Here is a 19,868-nt window from a genome sequence, read left to right as displayed (position 1 = left end):
ATTAAATGAATTTTTCAAAATGGCAACCTTACCCTCTCTTTCTCCTTCATCCCAGTTTTGAACTTCACCCCCTTTCTCTATTGCTTTCCGACGCCGTACTACCCAGATTCACCACCCCATCCCCTCCATCTCTTCTTACTCCCCATATTCGCCACCCCATTTCTCTCCCAATCCCCACCCAATACACCCATCGCCACCTCATAGACCATGATCCCAACCCACTCCCTGCTAGATGATAACCCAGATCCCACCTACCCATTCACCACCGCACATTCAAAACATGTAATGCCTTGGAAATCGAAATGCAGGAAATAGAAATGGGAGTGAGTATGAAGGTTCCAGATCGTCGGAACTGAAAGCGAAAAGCGAAGGGACGAAGGGGGTGAGGACTTTGAAATTTCAGGAGGGATCGTTGATGAAAAATGGAAGAAAAGCTAGAAATATTTTGGTAGAACGAAATATAAAGAAAGAAAAATGAAAAAGCTAGAAAGAAAGGGAAACGAAGAAAGGAAAAAGGAAACATCCATGAACTTTTTGGCAGAAAGAAACAGAAAGGAAGAAAAGCCCATAAGTTTTTTTTTTCTGTCATTTTACGATCATAAATATTTACTAAACACATAGCACTGCTTATATATATATATATATTAAAAGAACTTTTACAATTATCGATACCAAACACTTTACTATTTTATTTCACAGCTGCTTATTCTTATAATACAACATTATAATACAACAGAAGCAGTTTTTTTTCAAAGCAGAGTAATATCAAACTAACCTAAGTAGAGATTGAGAACACAAGAAAACGCACAAATCGAGTTCTTAATCAAACCCGAAAAAATGGAAAACGCCTCGCTGTTGTCATTTTCGAAGGACGATTGACCACATCCGGAGTATGAATGCTTTCACCATCGTCTCCCTCACTCGAAAAACAGAACTAAAGCAGCAGATTGCTTGAAGGGTTCAGCAAAAGGTGGTGGAGAACGGTGAATTTGACAAGTTTATCGTGTCTAAAGCAGCAGATGGTTTTGCCGAGCATGATGCCTGCAAAACCCTTCAGCTCTTGGGGTTTGAGTGGTGTTATGACATTGGTTAGGGAAAGGCAACATGCCAAGAAGCTCACCGACTCCACCTTATACTCCAGCGCAGTCTACCGATGACACAGCGCAAAAGTCAGGCGCCTTTACAGCCTGCGTCAAGCGTTTAGCACAACTTGTCAACAAGAAGAACCCGTTAAATTTTTTCATAAAATTTCTTGTATTTTACTTGACAGATATAGTCTTGTTCGAGAGTTGAGTTATCAAAATTTCGAGTTAGTTGAGTTCATTTGAGCGAAGTAAATAAATATTGGAAAGTGGCAGAGGCAAGTTTTTGATTCAAAAGCAGGACTACGGAACTACACACCAGGGCTAAGTCATCGGACTACGAAAACACTTCTAACAGAGACACGAGCTTACATACATTGACAGGGTTTTTAGCATTTCTAACAAAGGAATTTCATAAAATCCAGAACCACCCGAGAACCGAGCCGCTAACCAAGCCAACTCCAAGGAACACCACCATGACAATGGCAGATAGCTCCGCTTCAGAAGCCAGCACAGTTTTCGGAACAGTCATCATGAGAACACTTGTCAGATACCCGTTGGTCAATCCAAGCATAAATGTGAGAACCCCCATTGGAATTTCAGTTTTCAGCCATGGCGGTCCATGGAGGCAAGCAGTGAAGATTGGATAAAATAGGAGCCTTGCAATGCAAGCCAAAGTTGCCCTTTTAATGCTCTTTAGAAGATATACTGCAGTCAATGATTTTCCCACTAAATCTGCAACATTGTACACCGTGATCAGCAAAATAGGATACCAATCTCGAAAAAGCTTGGATTCGAGATCTTCGGCAATAAATCCTGGAAAAATCGACAGAGTCACTGTATAGGTTACGAAAATCCCAAAAGCTGGCAAGGGGACTTTTCGCGCCACGTCCCAAAATTTTGGTCTTGCGCAATAAGGTTCGTCTTGAGCAAGCCTGCAGTGTTCCTGCATGACTGTCAACCTGTATAACAAGTTGCAGGCGAGCAAGCAGCACAGGAGGAATATGGTGCTGACGATGAAGTACAAGTGCGCGCTTGTTTGTAGTCCTTTCGGGGTTTGTGGAAGCATCGCCTTGGTTGAAATCCTCAGCAGAGAAATTATCACACCTGCCAATACAATCAGAAGTGAAGTTTTCTCAATGCGTCCTATTTTTATACGCTATGTATTTAAGAAAGACATGACGTCCTGCACGGATCAGAACAATGTTGGATTGGAAAAGTAAAGCATGAAGGTGTAAATTTGTGTACGTAGTTTATAGTTACCTGAAGAAGCGGTTCCTGCAAAAACAGCTTGCATGTATTTTTTCGGAAGCTTTCCGGCGGATCCCATCAAGCTTCCTCCTACCAAGCCATCAGCTAAGCCACACACTACAACTGATGCAACTGTCACGCCATAACCTGCATTAGCTCTCCCACTGCTCAACGCAGAACTGCCCGAAAGCCAGTCCGTAATTGGAGCCACCATTAACGAGAGAATAAACAGAGAAAATCCCAAGCTGAGTCTCAGCCTAGGACTCATCTTCTCCCACCAGCCACTCCATGTCATCATCACAAGCAATACGAGTACCGAAGAACTCATGTAAGCGACAGAGAAGACCTTCTCGACATGCTTGGTGGGATAGAGATGCCCGAAATAATCAACGGCGGTGATGAATGCATTCCAAGGAAGCAAATTGCCTGCTCCCAGCAAGAAATGAATAATGTAAGCAATCTTGTAAGCATCTCTTGGCTGGGCTTGATATTCAACACCCTTTACTCCACCTTCCATTTTTGTAGCTCTAGATGGCCTATTGGTCTGCGTCGGAAGTTATAATACACCATTTTAAGGAGCGATTAAACATCGCAAAGCGATTTTTGACAAGATAGGAATATCCAAAGCTCGATAGATCCTAGCTCTAGCTAAACTGAGCCAGTTAGGACGTGATGAGAGAGATAAACACATGGTTGTATAAACCTGGTGATATGATTAGTAGAGTTATGTGCTTGATTTGATTGATAGATCTGGAATCAGCATCAATGTGGCTATCTCATTCATGTAGGGAAGATAATTATGCTGAGTAGGGACATCAACGGATGGGTGGTATTACAAGTACATGAAATTTCACCACTAATGGAAATTCATTGGAGGAGAGACAAAACCTGTTTCTGTCAAGAGACTTTAAGAATGATCATTCTATCGATCGATGTTAAATGTGAAATGAAAGAAGAGGGACCTATATGTGTGTTCCCGGTGTCACATTTGGTTGGTTTTGATTAGCCATCAACGAACTTGATTCTCTTCTTCTCTACTTTCAGGGATTCATATTCACTGGTTAAGTGAAACCGATCTTCTTTCGAGTTCCACTATCTGTTGCTGTTATTCTTGATGCTTCTGTACACAAGTGGCAGAACATAGTGCTACTCAGAGATCACCATTGATCCTACACTTACATATGCATTCGTGCAATTTGATGCAGCAAAGGCAAACTATCTTGATACTTAGGCATGTTTGAGACGGTTTGTGCAAGAGTTAAAAGCAGTTTTTGACAACCAAAAAATCGTTTCTGGCTATGTTTAGAAAAAAAACTTAAAAACAATAGCTTATGGGTCATAGAATCTCATCTGACTATGTTAGATGATTCTCGAGGAAGACCTCTTCCCAACAAAATCATTGCTAGTAATAACGTTTATGAGCAAAAATGTTTCTTCTAGAAGCAATAACAAATGGTCTTTCCACTAATCATAAACTCCACAAACAATTGTTTAAGACATGTCTTGTTATAAATGGGTACCAAACGACCATCTCTAAAGTCGCTAAAATTATAATAAAAGGTGTACTATAAACAGGAACCATATGCAGTATTTGAAGGCACATTTAAGAAAGAATAATGATTGGGTGTTGAAAGAAGAGCAGCAAGTCTTTCTGAAATGAATAAGTGCCCAATTATAACTCGACACGTGACAAAATGATTACAGAATCGAAAACTTGAACCAACATCACTCCAACAAATGGACACGTGTCAATTTTCAATTGAGTTTTTGGCAAAATATGCTGCCCTTCTTTCAACACCCAAACATTATTCTTTGAGAAAAAGATGCTTTTGTAGTACCTGAAAAAAAAGATGCTCTGCTAATGGTGCAACCATTATTAGGGTTCAATTATACACTTCACTTTGCTTGTTAATGAACACACTTGACTAGATGTTGACTTTGAGTTCAAGGCTTTTTCACCCTTCATCTTTCTTCTTCCAGAAGGTGAGAGGGAGGGAGATGGCAGTGGTGTACCATTAAAGAGTAAAAAGCCATTGAGATTTGAGGTATATTTAGATACCAATAATGTAACACTTGAAAGGAAAGCTTTTGAGTTCTTGGCATCAAATTTGCAGAAAAGAGATTTTTCTTTGCATATTTAGATGGTTGTGATTCACTTCCTCCTCAAAATAGTATGTGACCGATTTATTGAACTTCGTGTTTCAGGTCAGAATCGTTTATGTTGTAAATCATTTTGTAAAGATTATTTATGCAAAAAATCAATTAAAAATAAGATCATTTAATTAATTAACTTTAGCAAATATATAGACGGTTTGTAATTTTTTTACTGGATCTGTGCATATGTTTTAAACAGTTCGATGGTTAAACAATCTCATTTATATTTTTTTTTGCAGAGATTATATTTACTGAATAATTATAATATGAACGATTTTTATTATAAGCATAAAATTTCGAAAACCGGCTACGAAGTATCTGGAGAAGAAACACGTCCTCAATCTTAAGGAGCCAAGTTAATTCCATATTATATAATAGGAAAAATCAAACAGTGATACATAAAAATCTTGTTCTTTTCTTTCTTGTAAAAGAAAAAATATTTGGGCAAATATTCTTTTTGGTCACCACAATCAACCCATAAGGTAGACGTTTTTTTGAGATGGATTAGCATTTAGATCTCGCTAAGCGGAGGATTTCTTGAATTAGAGAGCAACTTTTATAGTAAGGTGACGCCTAGAGATAATATAATGTCATGTGACAATAAACTTATACAAAGTATGGTATTATTGACATAAAATACCACAATAACAATGTGTTCGTCCTACTAAAATAATTATGTACCCCTATCCTGGACTTCATTATTCATCTTTTTTCTATTTCAGGTACGTAACATAGGGGTGAGTTTGAAAAACCAACAAAAAAAAAATTCAACCGAATTCCAAAACTAAAAAAAAAATCAAACATAACCGAATTAAATATATTAATTCTATTTATTTATTTACTATTGAATGTTTATATTCCAAGTCCAATTTTAAATTTAGACCCAAGTTTTAAGTTTTTATTTTAAACCAACCATTAGCGTATCAAGTCCTTTTTTAATCCCTACCCGACCCTCATCTTTCTTCCCTGCATCTTCTTTTTGGTTTCTTCCTACATCTTCTTTCTCTCTCTTTTTTTCTTCCTTTACTTTTGTTTGAAATGGAAAAACTAAAAGCAAAGTTGTAGAACATAGACCAATTTTCATATTTAGAAAAATTTAGTTTTATAGAAAAACTGAACTAAACAAAACCGAACCAAAATTAAACCGAACTGAATAAAAACAATATAAAATGAACTAAACCAAACCAAACAGAAATTTCAATTTCGTTTTCAATTTCGGCAAAAACTCAAATCGATTGGAACCGAACACACCCCTAATATATGTCAACTTAAATGTTAAAAACAAAGAACATTTGAACAATTAACTAAAAATAAAAAAATTGAAACGGCACCGTTTTAAGAACGCGTGCTTCTACATTGGCATGCAATAGTTCCAAATCACAAACTTAGGGGTGTATTCAATTGGAAATTTGAGAGATTTCAATGGATTCATAAATCTATGAATTTTTATGGAGTTTAACTAATAGATTCTATGTAAAACTTTAATTCAATTCCTTCGAAATCTCATGGGGAGATGTGAGATTTGTAGATGCTTAAAATACACTACGAAATCTCTCTAATTCCCTCTAATTCCTTAAATTCTTTAAATTCTAATTCTAATTGAATACACCTGTAATGTTATAAACTTCTTTTAAATTCTAATTAAATACCCTTAGATTTATTAAAAGAATTAAAATCTCACAAAATCCTAATTAAATACATCTCTAAATAAAAATCCAAAAAAAGAAAAAGAAAACAGGTTTCCGAGTTTCCGCTTCTCATCAGAGAGTCCACAAAGAACAAGGGAAGAACAGTGCTAGTCAAAAAGCGAGAGTTCAACATCGGATCCACCACAAGCTCTGTGCAAAGCACACAGAGGATTAAGGAAGATAGTGAGAGAGAAGAGAGAGAGAGAGGAATGGAGGCCGGCGCCGAAACGGCGCGTTCCGCAGGGCTGTACGGAGAGAGAGGTGCGGGAGGGAAGCTGAGGAAGCCACCGTCTCGAAAGCCGAATAGGACGCCGTATTCCCGTCCGCCTTCGAACCAAGCTGCGATGGGACCGCGGCGGTGGCTGTCAGGTATTGTCGATCCGGCTTATCGGCTGATATCTGGAGGCGCCACTCGGCTCTTCCCCTCTTTCTTCTCCAAATCGAATTCCCTCAATGCCCTACCACCGCCCATTGCCCAGCATCACGGTCAGCCCCAATTCTCTCCCTGTTAGGGTTTTGGACTTTTTGTTCCTTACTTTTTTGGGAATTTATTGGTGTTTTGGTGAATAAAGTTTATTACTTTGTAATTGGATTGACTAAAAGCATTGATTGGATTGTTCCTTTGGTTTTGTTGAATTGATTGGATTTAGTAGTCACTTTATGTTGCTTTTGAATACCCTTTTACTGATTACTGGTTAACATTGTGGATTAGTCTTTGGATTTTAACTCAATGAGTTATTCTGGAGCAGATGAGCAGCACATGGAGACGGAACAAAATGCTATCGCTGATCGTGAGGACAATTCCGAGTTAAATGTGAGGCCTTTTTTCATTTAGTACAACAGTTAGACCACACGGGTTGTATTTTGTGTATACGTAGCAACTTCAGTTTCTGTTTCTCAAGTCACTTTGTGCTTTAGTTTCGGTCATTGGTATAACCGTTGTAATTTTGACGGGTTGCGCATGCGACTGTGTTTTCATATATACGTGATTCTTTCATGCAAAATCTTGTTTATGTGACATTAACAAGTATTCGAATTCAGATTCGTTACCTTTTCATCTGTTATGTTATGTGGTGATAGGTATAAGATTCAGTTTCTCTTTGTTTTTTCTTCTTGTGGTATATATCAAGTACAATTAATTTAGATTATCTTCTGACTGATCTAGGCATACCTAGTTTTTCGCTATTTTGTGTGGTCTTCTTGACAGCTACGGATGGCTATGTCTTTAATTGTATATGATTTTTTTTCCCAGCATCAAAATCGTTTCTTATATTCAATTCTTCTTCGGCGTTTATCTTTGCAGAATGGGATATCCATAATAACTGAAATAGCAGGCCCTAGCAAAACAGCCGATAGATTAAAAAGTGGTTCGGATTTTGAAGGGAATAAGAAGGGTGACCAGTCGGAGGATATTGGACTTTTTGAAATTGAGCAGCTATTGAAGGGGAAAAAGTTTTCTAGGCAAGTTATGCATGTGATGTATTTCTTCCATTTATGATTATAGCTATGCATAAAACATCGATTTTCTAATAGTTTGCCACTAAGATGCTAATGAGTCAAAATGGTGGAGCTTAGTTTTGGTTAAAATGAGTGCTTCTTGTTAATGTGTATAAAGTAGTTTCTTATATGAAAAAGTGTGAATAAAGCGGTTGCTTTCCCACATAGATTGCATTAATGAATAATGGAGAAACCTGTTTCTGATATCAAAACAGTGAATCAGATTCCACCATTATAATTGACCGAAATTCAAGTTTCTCTTCCATTTAAAGATCAGGTTGGAATTTTATTCACTGTGGACACCCATGCATACAGTCATGGTCTTAAAATGCATTATCTTACCAGTCTTTTCTTGCCCTCTCTAAGCTCACTCCATCTTTCTCCAGGAATGAAGTCAATCACTTGATGGAAATTATACATTCGAGGGCTGTTGAACTTCCTAATGTGGATCACAAAAAGAAAAAACAAAGCTTTAGTGCTGCTGAAAAAGCCAAGTGGCCTGTAATTACAGATGATATTCCAAAGTCATCTGAAGAAAAGCAGGAAGACTTGAATAAAGCTATTTGGGCAACCTCAGCCCCTCTACCACAGTCAGCTGTGAGTGTCACTATCATCTTGCTCTGTTTATTGTGACATGTCATCAGGCAGAATCAATTCTGTTACGCATCTACATTTATGTGAAATTGTGAAATTGCACAATCTGTTTTCATTCTGTTTGAGTCTGCATATCCGTGAAAGGGAATTATTTTTTTTCTTATAGAAGTTACAACATATTTGGTAGGTAAGTATTAACTTATTAATACACTGAATTTTTATTTTTTATTTTTTTTATATTTGTGGATTGTAGTTCACTTATATTCTTAGATGACTCTATTATTTCTCTTAAAATTTTCAGATGCGAGATCAAGTTGGTGCTTCACCTGTTGATATTGCAAGAGCGTTTATGGGAAGCAGAACATCAGAAATTGATCCTTCGTCTAAGAATGCAGTGTCAAGAGATGAAATGGCCACACTGCATGGCGATGAGTTCTCTTCCAAACCATTTTTTCCAACACCATCTAAACCATCGGCGTGCTGGCCTGGTTCTATGGTACAGGATTGGCGTGATTATTCAACTCCACAGACTGAAAGAGGCAGATTTGGCCTTCATAATCTTCCTCGAACTCCTTATTCTAGAACTATCCCTTCAAAATCCAAATCCAAGGTATGTTAAAGGTCTTGATACTTGTTTTGATTTCTAACATTTTGATTCTAGTAGACAGACTTTGTGCTTCAGATGGTAATTTTGCTTTATTGCATGTCATCAGTTAACTCAATTACAAGGTGGTGATGATAAAGCCCCAAGAACTGTATTTACTCCATTGAAACAATCGCAGACTCCTATATATGGGAAGGTAAATTTACATATCAGTGATCATTGCCAATGGTTACATTACAAGTATTGTTGATTACTCAGATTAGGAAATTGATTTTAAGTTAGATTTTGGCATCACAGAACGTGTTTGTTTCTGTAGTTGCCAGTGCACGTGTGCAAATAGTTTTTTGATATCCAGCATACATTTATAGTCAAGTTTAATATGTAATTTTGCATGATAATTGACGTTCTTATAATCATGTTTTTGGCCTCAACTTGATTGCTTATGTATTTGTGTTTCAATGCATTGGTGAAGCCAAGGGGTGATACATTGGATGGTGGCTATGGATCAGCTGGACCAATTCGCAGGTTACGACATAAATCTGCTGCGCAAACTCCTGCTAGAGGATCTCCTTATGTCCATTCCTCTTCATTTGGGCCTTCACGGGTGGAGAACTCCAGTGCTACCAAAGGCTTCTTGCCTGCCACCAAGAATTTTGAACTTGGAGGATTAAGTGGGAACTCCCAAACCCAATCATCACACAGGAAGTCTTCCAGGTTTGGTGTGCCAACTGTTCATCCAGAGTCTAGTCAGATTGCTAGGACAATCTTGGAGCACATTGATAGAAACCCTCCCACTCCTAAAGAGAAGTCAGAAGAGTTAAAGCTAGCCTTTGCATGGAAGAAAACCCCGTCTTCTGGTGTTTCTTCAGTCAACCAGAATGGACATGATAGCTTACCTCTTGTAGGAGGGTTCAATTCTCGTAAACTCATGAATCAAGATAACCAGAAAACTTCTGCACATGAGAATGCTGACAAGGGGAATTCTCTGTTTAAGATTCCACCTGTGCAGAACACTACAAAAGCCACGGCTGTTGCAAACAATATCACTGCTGGTGATGGGAGGGATGGAAGATCTCTGAACAAGATTACACATGAGGTGTTTATTCCTTACCCATTGTCTCAAAAGCAATATTGCCTTATGGTGCTAGTCTGCTAGAGCTATACGAACATAACAGAAATAGATCTAACTAAACTAATTTGCAGGATTTTTCGAAGTTTGCTTCATCTGGCTCTGAGGTACTAGATCAACAAAAGAAGCCTGCATCTCAATCTTCAGGGGCTAAACGTGCGTTTCCTTCTATATCCGTTGACAAGCCCGAATCAAAATGGACATTTTCTTCTGATAGTAGCTCTGGCTTCAGTTTCCCTGTCTCTACATCGTCTGAAGTGTTTTCTGAACTACCGACACCATCCCTTATGCCATCTTTCCTGGCAAGCAGTCAGCATCAGTCCAACGAAGATGGATACGCTGTTCCTACTTACGATTTTGGATCCAAGAAGTCTGATCCCCTTGTGTTTACATTCCCTTCTACAAGTGCGGAAATTCAGAACGATGCTTCAGATATTAAGTTCAGCATTGGATCAGATGAGCCGAAGTTGTCTTTCGGTTCAATAGGCAAAGATGCCATCTGTTATTAACTAATAGGAAGGCACATTAGCATTTCTTTTCGAGTATAGCTTTAAGATTTTCGCAAGGGTTTTGTCTACCTAAACCCATGCCTCATTGTACCTTGGAATTGGAGTGAAATTGCGGGACAAGTAGTTTAGTAGTGAGTTTGAATTTCCCTCACTCAAACAGTCATATTGGGAATGAATTGGTGGGTTTTGGCTAATTTTCCTTGTTTGCTTGTACCCCTAGATGTTTACTACTTTTAGAGCACTTCCACACTTTAGGGCAATAATTGTCCGCCCAATTAGGTTGCCTATTGTATTATCCTTAAGTACATCTCTTCTCTATAAAATAAAAGGAAAACTAATGAAAATGGCTTGAAAACTTTGAGTTTTAATGATAAGGACAAAATAAAGGGTAAAGTGAATAGTACCATGATTGACTTTTAATTTTAGTGTAAAAATGTGGTTTTTCGTTAAAGTGAACAGTACCGGGTGTTTTTCGTTAAAGTTCCCTAAAATAAATTGCCGCAATTGGTATTAAAAAAACTGATATTATTTTATTATTAATTTTATTTTTTTCTCACTCTTTTTTTCTCTTTTCTTTCTTCCTATGTCTTGAAACCTCTCCCTCTTTTTCTCCATCCCCCTCCCAATCCCTCCCCAGTAGCAACAGCGGTGGCGGCTTCGCCTCATTCCTCAACCTTCTTCACTTCAAACCACAACTCACCATGGAACTCGACCTTAATTAGAGTTTTCGAACCAGCACGACAGTAGTGTAAATTGTAACAATAATGTTATTCTTACCATGTTTTTGTACCACAATTGTATACCACCTTAGATGGCATCTGATGTGGACAACCACATCATTTAAATTAATTAGCATTTAATTTTCATTAAAAAACTATTCAATTAATCAATAACTAATAAAATGATGGTTAATTAAATGATAATTGTGGTATACGAGGAGTCTCATCCTTCCTTCCCCTTTCAATTCTTCTTCCTTTCCCTTTCTTTTTCACGCCAGTTTTTTTTATTAATTTTTGTTGATTTCCATGATTATGATTAAGCTTTATAGAATTCACTCGTATACCATAATCACCATATATTGATTTCTAACTCCAGACTCATGCCCCTTAGTCCCAATCCTCATTCTACTTCAAGTATTTCCGTCTCCGATGTTCATTGGTACACCATGGTTGTTCATCTAGTGATTTTTTTTGTCTTCTTCTAAAAAAAATTAAAAATAAATTGTGGTTTAAAAGAAGGATTTCATTGAATAACGCATATTAGCTTTCATGAGAATTAGGAGTCAAATTCAAATTTGTTTATCGGATTAGGGTTCATACCCAATTAAGTTATTAACGCCAGTGGGAGACTTGAAGTCTACAATTTTCCTTATTTAAGTGTATTAATTAATAAAAAAATTGAAATTGAAATTAAATGATGTGGCTTGTCTAACTCATCTGCCACCTAAGATGGTAAAAAAATATGGTATAAAATTGTGGTAAGAATAGCATTACTCAAATTGTAATGGATACTTGACAACACATAGAAGGGCATTTAATTTGATGTGGTGAGAGAGCCAGCGCATGGATCAGCCTCTGCAGAAGCATAGAGAGTCGCATGATGTTTTAATTTCAAAAGTCAGCGTAATTGATCATGAATGTCCTTCAAATGGTCCTGCGTTATGTCTCTCATCCTGTTTCTTTTATGATATGATTGAACAATCAACATGCATACATGGTAGGTGAATTGAAGCACTCATGACTCACAACTGTGTGTACATTACCTACATATAAAGATAAGTTATATATGCTAGCATGCATCAGTTGCCTTAAGAGTGCATGTGGGTTGTTGATGCGTTCAGAAACTCACTGACATCAACGACCTACAATAACTTGCGTATGTGTGAAGAATTGTGTTGTGGCTCGTGAATGACTGTGGTCCGGTGATGCGGGGAACCAACTCTTGCATCAACGACCCACATTAATTCTCGTATGTGTGGACGAGTGATGCTAGGGTTTCCGACAAACGTACTTGTCAAAATTTGTCACCACACACATTGGACAAATGGGAGATAGAGAATTTATTGTAATGAACAAATGCATTCCAGACACGGAACAAGATGCCATAGGAATCACATGTTGCCTCAGTTTTTCGTATTGAAGAAACTTTAGTCGTCTTTAGCCTTCTCTTCTCTCTCTATCATTTTCAGCTTACTAGCCAGTCACTCACCCTGTGGGGCCCACCTTCGTGATCATCATGAACCTCATGATATGGTATGGGGTCCCGCAGCACGTAAATTAGGGTTGGAAACCCCTCCCCTCGGAGGACACCAACATTCCAAACGAGAGAGAGAGAGAGAGAGAGAGAGAGAGAGAGAGAGAGAGAGAGAGAGAGAGCGGAAGGGAAGGGGGGGAAGTCAGAGGTGAAATGACAATGAAATGAGATGAATGCTTAACAGGCATGAAATTGACGTTTCAGATTCTAAATGTCAGAAATGTGGGAGGGCGTCAGAGCTGAGCGGCAACCTCTCAGCCGTATTACTCTGCCCACCCCACCACCACCAGCTCCACCATATTGTACTATATGTATAAAATATATATTTCCCGTTACCTTCTTTTACAAAAAAAAAAAAAAGGGAAAAATGAAAACTTGCCAGCTTGCGGAAATCTACCGTAACCCACTTCAAGATCCGCAGGACATCCAATGGTCCCCTCTTCAATATCTACCACCCCAACCCTAGATATTTCACTCCCTTCTTCTTCTAAATTTTCTTAAATTGGGCTGGTTAGTGTCATTACAATCTAGTAATACCATTATTCTTCACTTATAATACGAGGTCTCAAGTTCAACTTTCATGATTGACGAGTTCGATACTTAATTATAGTTAGCCTGAACTCTAACCCCTTAATGTCGCTTGTATCAAAAGCTAGCTTCTTACCTCATTTATCAAACGAGTCATTCTTCATCCGTGCAAATAATGATTGCAAATATAACTCATCAAAAATATAAAAAGAAAAAGTTTTTTCACATGTGTCAAACTGTATAATTACCATGAACATAAAAGTCTTACTTTCAAAGATAAAACTCATTATTATTGACTAAATAAGATCAAAGTTGGAAGCAACTCCTTGAAGAAATTAAATAAGAAATTTTTTTTAAAGTGCTTCCTGATGATCGCTAACAAGCTTTAGTGCTTTGGCTCAGAACCAAAATGGTGGTCCATGAATTCCTTTTCACAGAGGGTCATAATATTTATGAGTTGCAGTCCATGCTTGGACAGACAATGGCTTTTCTTAGATATTTGCCTTCTTTTAATTTTGAAAGAAGAAAAAAATGAAGGGAAATAATACCCTTTAATTTCTCTTTCCCCATCATCACATTACATGCAATAATTCAGAAGGAAATTTGGACAAATTATGTAAGGTCCTGGTAGCTTTAGCTTGTTGATATGCTTGCTGCACGGTTGGAATTTTACTCTCAAACCATGTGTCTTCAACCAAGGGTACAATAGGGACACGTGTGAGTCTGTATAGATATAAAGTGGTTTTTGCAGTAAAAGGATCCTCGGATCCTTTTCTTAGGGATCCTAGGAAACCCGTGATCGTGATCGTTCATCGTACATCGTGCGGTCAGAAATCATTTCAAAATTTAAAATTTAAAATTAAATATAAATAGTACTTAACAAAAACTAATTGCACGATGTACGATGAACAGTCACGATCACGTGATCCCTAGGATTCCCAGGAAAAGGATCAGTCTGTTTTTGCAGATGATGACTAGCTATTAGGTCTAGCTGCAGTGAAACATAAGCAGATTGCTAACTACAATTAATCATATACCCCTTATACTTCAATTTTCTCACATATTTCTTCTTAAAGTTTTGAAAGTGTAGCAATATATATCTTGTCTAATAAATTATTTGAATTTTTGTTAAATTCACGACATGGTATGCAAAAAATCCGTAATTGGGTAAATTGATACAATTTTAAAAATTTAGAGGGCAACTCCCATTTCGAAAATCACCTCACCCTTGGGAGTGTAAATTGTAGTTAGCCCTTAAAGTTCACTTCAAAAGAAAGAAGTAGTTTACATGGATGAGTTTAGTTTTGAATAAATAATTGATGAGGTTTACACATTTTCGTTTGTAAGCCAAGCTAAAAAAAAATTAGTAAAACCCTCTTTGTATTGTAAGTTTGAGATATATACCATTATACCAAGGAGGAGGATTGGAGAATGTGTTTATAAATCTTGGACATGGGATTCTTAAACTTATTAAAACTATTACTTCTTCTTTTTTTTCCTGAAGTGAGCGTGACCAAACACACATTTTATTTGTGAATAATGTTAGTAGATCAAATTTTTAAACCAAATTTATAAAATCATGTGAGTGTTACCAATAGGAAATAAACACGTTAATCAATACTTAAATAATAATCCAATTATCATCAACAATGTCATATAATTTACCAAATTGATCTAAATAATTAATCTTCCAAGAATTACCCTTTAGTTGTAGGTCAATGCTTTTTTTTTTTTTTTTTTTTTTTTAAAAGAGAAAGGAGCCATAGTAGAACGTGAAAAGCTTTAAAATTTAACCCTGAACTTAACCAAGAAACATATATAGGCTAAGCCTACCCAACAAATTAACATATATACGTAGTTCTCCTATATATGCCATGCACGGGCTACAAATTAAGCGTGTTAATATGATGATAAAGTTTTAACAAAAGTATGATGTTTAATAAAGTCCATTTCCATTAATGGAATGATGTACTTCGTAAACATATATTATAGTACGTGGTCACAATTCTGCATAAATATACTAACTCTGCATAAATATACCAGCTCTGCATGTTCCAAACTGTACACTAAGTAATATATATATATTGATAGGGAAATGACTTTCACACTCCTTTTTAGGTTTGGCCATTGAATTGAATAAATTAAATAAAATCAACAGTCAAGATTAAATAAGAATGTGTAAGAGGCTAAAAATTGTGTGTGTTTTTCTTTTCCCTATTGATATAGAAGAGAATATATTACGTCGACTTTGTCATTATAAGGAAGCGATCAAAGTTAACAAAAAGGAAATTTATTTAATATAATGTCATTGTGTCATTAGGAAATCAAAGATTGATGAAGATGACAAATTAAATTAAGCAAAGCAGCGTATTACTTAATTTTAAGTCACGTAGCAAAAGAAACCCTAATAAGGGGGACTTGACAAGTACAAAGAAGAAGGATATTGAAATGTCCTTATAAAGAAACAACCCAGTAGATCAGTCAAGGCAATTCTTGTATACTAAGAACAACTTTGATATGACCGAGTGTCTTTGCCTGAAATTATCGTGGCCATCAGTTATTCAGTAGTGCAGCCCTTGACATAAGATGTTTCTCAGGGTCCTGCAACATATATATTTTTTATTTTAATAAAAAAATTAATTAGGCCAAGGAAGTAGTTTAGAAACACATAAATTAGTGAAATTAATTACTTACATTGTCCAGCTTAGCCTGATTGTTGGCCTCCAACATCAGCCCAAAATGAATATGAGGGAAGTGCGCCCACTAATTAAAAAGAAAGAAAGAACAAGTTCATCAATATTGCTTACATAATCTAAAAAACAACTAGTAGAGTAGGATTCTCTCCACTATAAATCTCTTCTCCTTCCCTCCCCTCTCACTTTTCTCTTTGTCTTTCTCTCTATAAAGAAATCAACATAAAATGTTGACATGACTTAATTGTAACCGTTCAAATAGGTGAGAACCGAAGATAAGAAAATTTGAAGGGGATATAATCCTACTTAGTTTTTTTTTTTTTTTTGGTCAATTCCTACTTAGTTTGCAAATGCATGTCCACTTACATTTTTGGCAGCAGTGCTGAAAGCCTCTCTATGGCTAATATCTGGATTATTAGCCTTGATCCTCTGAATCTCCTCCCTATCAATGTAATAAATCAATACTCATATTTTTAATTAATTATAAGCAAAACAAATTAAAAGAAAAGAAAATTTAAAATATTAGGTATAAATTATAATGGTTTAGTTACTTTATGAACTGGTTATATGCAGAAGGTACACGTTGCCTCTTCTCGGGAGCTGAAATGGAAAATAACAACTCAGACCATTTTTATCAGTATGTATTCTAGCAACAGTCGACACTAGACTACACAGAGGCACGCAAACACATTAGCAATAAAAGAGAGGCATATATATTATATGCATAATTATCTTTTATTTTTACAAATTATGGGATGATTAATTGATGACTCACGTCGGTTCACACCCCTTTCCTCAGTGAGATGATCTGAAGTTGGGTCTCTGGTTGCATTCTTCTTGTTGCATTTGGAAGAGGAGCCCGAATCAATCCGGTAATTCTGAGAGTTATAGTTGTAGTTTTGTGCCTAAAAGTAAATAAATGCATAACACAAAAACAAGCAGATCAATTTTTTTTTTTATAAGAACGGTATTCATTAGTTAAACTGCAACAGTTGAAAACATCAAATATATACATAGCTTTTAATTGAATACCAACCATGAAATTAAATAAGGAGGCAGATTGCTATTTTGTACGGTCATGGTTAAATTACGTCAATATTTTATATTAATTTTTTTATAAAAATAATAAGAGAAAAAACATTAAAAATATAAAATATTGATGTGACTTAACCGTGACCCCACAAATAAGAGAGGATGAAAAAGGCACCCAAACGGACAGACAATCTGCCTCCATTAGATAAACCTAAGAAACCAGTTTTTTATATATACATAACTTTTCTAGTTTTTTTTTTTTTTTCCGATTAATATAGGGCTAGTTTAAGTTAGCTACCCTGCCAGGTGGCCGGGCTCGGTTTTTTTTAAGGGGGAGAGGGGAGCACGAAAAGAAAAGCAGCACTGATAGGACTGATTCAGTTAAGACTGTCATATAAAATAAAGCATATAAAACCCAGATTGACAGTTGGTTTGAAAAGAAATAAAAAAACTCTGTAAGGTTTGTGTTTGCACAGTAGAGGACAAAGTTGATGGAAAATAAACCATTGAACTTAAGAACCCTGTCATTTAATCGTGTCAATCAAATCAAGCAAAAGAAAAGGAGACTATAAAATGCTGATTAAGGGTTAGATGGGAGAGATATTTTTTGTGTATAAAAAATTGTACATCGGTGTTACCATTTTACCAAACTAATAAGCTGCCTTTCATTAAATATTATTAAAAATATAATAATTATAGTGTCTACACATATTATGTTAAACATGAAGTGATCAGATAGACAAACAAAAAATTCTCGTCAGGAGGGTTCAAGCCCTGACCTCCACCTATTAATAAAGCAAAAGTTTAGGTGTTGGGCTATGGGTTATGGCGGCTGCTGTCTGAGCAACCTAGCTAGTTTTTCTGCACTACTGCAAAATGCTTTGAAATACTCGATCTATGTTAGATCCTCGAGTCTTCGGTTTCCTAAAAAAAGAAGTAACACCCAGAAGAAGCTAGACCTAGATTTCAGAGGCGGTTCTTGTATTAAGTCTTTTAATTGAATGATTAATTATTTTCTTGGAATTACTAAATAATAAATAAATCAATAAATAAATGGGCGAAAAGCACACCTGAACATCTTGCCAGGACGGTGACTGAAAGGCAGCGGCCATGTTCACGGACCATAAATTGGTGCAGTGCCCGCATCGGACGGTCACAATGTCAAATAGGCTGCTGCATGGAACACTCACCTGCAGACACAAATCATCACCTCTATATGAGCCCATTTATAAAGTATGCATCATCTTAGTTATATGTTTCTCAACTCGTTAACTTCACCCAAAAATTATCATACACCGATTTAAAAGCTGCGCATCAGGACTGCATGAGTAACCCGGATCAAAGTAAATGCAAAGATGCATTTCTCAGAAATTAATAGAAGAAGAAAGTACGAATTGGGTACTGCTAGATAGAAAATGAATTATTTATTTGGGGTAATTGTATGAAAAGGTGTAAATTTGATTACAAATTATTTATAAGCACTAAACCCTAATTTTTCCCCTTAAAAACACATAATAAAGGAGATTAGGTGAGATTCGAAAACCTAAAGATGGAGAAGAAAAAGTGTGTTCCTTTCCAACTGATTGCTATAAGGGGAGTTTTCTTAGGAAAGAACATAATAGATAGTGCCAGAAGAAAGCTTCATTTTCTGTTTTCACCATCAGGTTATCAGAAATAAAAGAAGGTAATGAGTTTGGACGAGACGATGCAGTGTTTTTAGAAACGAAAAAGGTCACAAAGTGAGGAAATCAAAGGGAGGACTTGTCTTCGTCAGTGGATTATCCTCAAACCCTCTTGTTTCTTACGTTAAAAAGAAGCACCACTAACTTATAACTACAAAACACAAATTAAACAATCAACTCTCTCTCTCTCTCTAGAGTCTAGATCTCTCCCTCTCTCTCTGTGTGGTCTTAAGCGTTTCAGGAGGACCTTCAGGTATGATGACTTTTCTTTGACTGCAAAAAAAGAAAAGTAAAGTCCAACGATGGAGACCTGACTATATACGTACCCTAGCTCGCTGATTAAAAAAGAAACCCTGTTTGTAAAACTATTAAATTGCGTACTATTCGATTTCACCACTGAAATAAATTATAACACTAAACCCTGATCACAAATCAACCCAAGCCTGCTGTTCAATTTCTCAGGATCGGCTTTGTTTTTTCTTCTTGTATATATGCTAGAAGGATATTTGGAAGAAATAAGATAGGCAGTGGGTCTTGAGAAGATCACTGAAAAGCAGATCTCCCATTAAAGAAAGAAGAAAGAGGAAAACGTCATAGATATGTATGAATAGATAGATAGATAGATAGATAGAGATCGATACCGCGAGAACAATACTGCAAAAGTTGCAAGGGATGTAACAGAGTTGCTCAGTCGCAACATCGACGCAGCTCGTCATGTCGCTTAGTTATGATCACCTGGATGCAGTTATCACCGAATTAAGAAACTCCTCCTTTCCTTGAACAAACCAAGCTCAGCAGCTTTTACAAATTGCACTTTCTTCTTTCTCAACCACTCCTTGCTTTGTAGATAGGTTATATACTTTCACTCGATACCTCAATGGCTAACATATATAGAGCTAGAAATTTAGAGAGAGAGAGAAAGAGGGGTAGGAGGGTAAGGTAAGTGGTAAGGGGTGAGGGGTAAGGAAGTATAATGATTAAAAAAAAGTGGGTTATGAAGTGGCGAGGGCAGGCAAGGAATGCTGGGACCGGGATTGGAAAGCAAAAGTGGGTTTTATGGAAAACCGGGTTTTGATTTATTGGACAACATATGCTATTCAGGTACTACCGTAGGATATCTAGCTAACTATCTATTTGAGTTGAGACTTGACAGAGTTATATGAGAGGGAGTA

General features: G+C 36.6%; 3 protein-coding genes across 3 annotated transcripts; 1 reads left to right on the top strand and 2 right to left on the bottom strand.

Moving 5' to 3' along the window:
* Positions 1–1,344: 1,344 nt before the first annotated feature.
* Positions 1,345–3,722, bottom strand: LOC103448050 (equilibrative nucleotide transporter 8-like). Its single transcript, XM_008387286.4, has 2 exons — positions 2,346–3,722; positions 1,345–2,189 (listed from the first exon to the last, which is right to left on the bottom strand). The coding sequence occupies exons 1-2, from the start codon at positions 2,848–2,850 to the stop codon at positions 1,495–1,497; spliced, it is 1,200 nt and encodes a 399-aa protein (XP_008385508.2). The 5' UTR covers positions 2,851–3,722; the 3' UTR covers positions 1,345–1,494.
* Positions 3,723–6,189: 2,467 nt separating this feature from the next.
* On the top strand, positions 6,190–10,702 carry LOC103448041 (nuclear pore complex protein NUP1-like). Its single transcript, XM_008387275.4, has 8 exons — positions 6,190–6,661; positions 6,925–6,989; positions 7,479–7,636; positions 8,059–8,269; positions 8,568–8,876; positions 8,980–9,066; positions 9,343–9,966; positions 10,074–10,702. Exons 1-8 carry the CDS (start codon positions 6,385–6,387, stop codon positions 10,506–10,508), a joined length of 2,166 nt encoding a protein of 721 aa, XP_008385497.2. The 5' UTR covers positions 6,190–6,384; the 3' UTR covers positions 10,509–10,702.
* A 4,918-nt stretch (positions 10,703–15,620) lies between these two features.
* On the bottom strand, positions 15,621–19,441 carry YABBY3 (axial regulator YABBY 5). Its single transcript, NM_001294102.1, is given in 7 exon segments — positions 15,621–15,890; positions 15,984–16,052; positions 16,349–16,424; positions 16,534–16,582; positions 16,758–16,887; positions 18,085–18,204; positions 19,338–19,441. Coding segments are annotated over 7 exon segments (567 nt in total). The 5' UTR covers positions 19,413–19,441; the 3' UTR covers positions 15,621–15,842.
* Between the last annotated feature and the right edge of the window lie 427 nt (positions 19,442–19,868).

The sequence above is a fragment of the Malus domestica genome, chromosome 02 (assembly GCF_042453785.1).
Source record: "Malus domestica chromosome 02, GDT2T_hap1".
Classification (NCBI taxonomy): domain Eukaryota; kingdom Viridiplantae; phylum Streptophyta; class Magnoliopsida; order Rosales; family Rosaceae; genus Malus; species Malus domestica.
Note: the sequence above shows the minus strand (reverse complement) of the source record. Positions and strands in the feature narration are given on the sequence as shown.

Bases quoted from the DNA above. Each gene is read 5' to 3' on its own strand.
- LOC103448050 (XM_008387286.4), bottom strand. From the start codon at position 2,850: ATGGAAGGTGGAGTAAAGGGTGTTGAATATCAAGCCCAGCCAAGAGAT. The intron at 2,190-2,345 runs GTAACTATAAAC...TTGTATTGGCAG, and splicing joins TGCAGGAACCGCTTCTTCAG to GTGTGATAATTTCTCTGCTG.
- LOC103448041 (XM_008387275.4), top strand. From the start codon at position 6,385: ATGGAGGCCGGCGCCGAAACGGCGCGTTCCGCAGGGCTGTACGGAGAG. The intron at 8,270-8,567 runs GTGAGTGTCACT...TAAAATTTTCAG, and splicing joins CCCCTCTACCACAGTCAGCT to ATGCGAGATCAAGTTGGTGC. The intron at 8,877-8,979 runs GTATGTTAAAGG...GCATGTCATCAG, and splicing joins CTTCAAAATCCAAATCCAAG to TTAACTCAATTACAAGGTGG.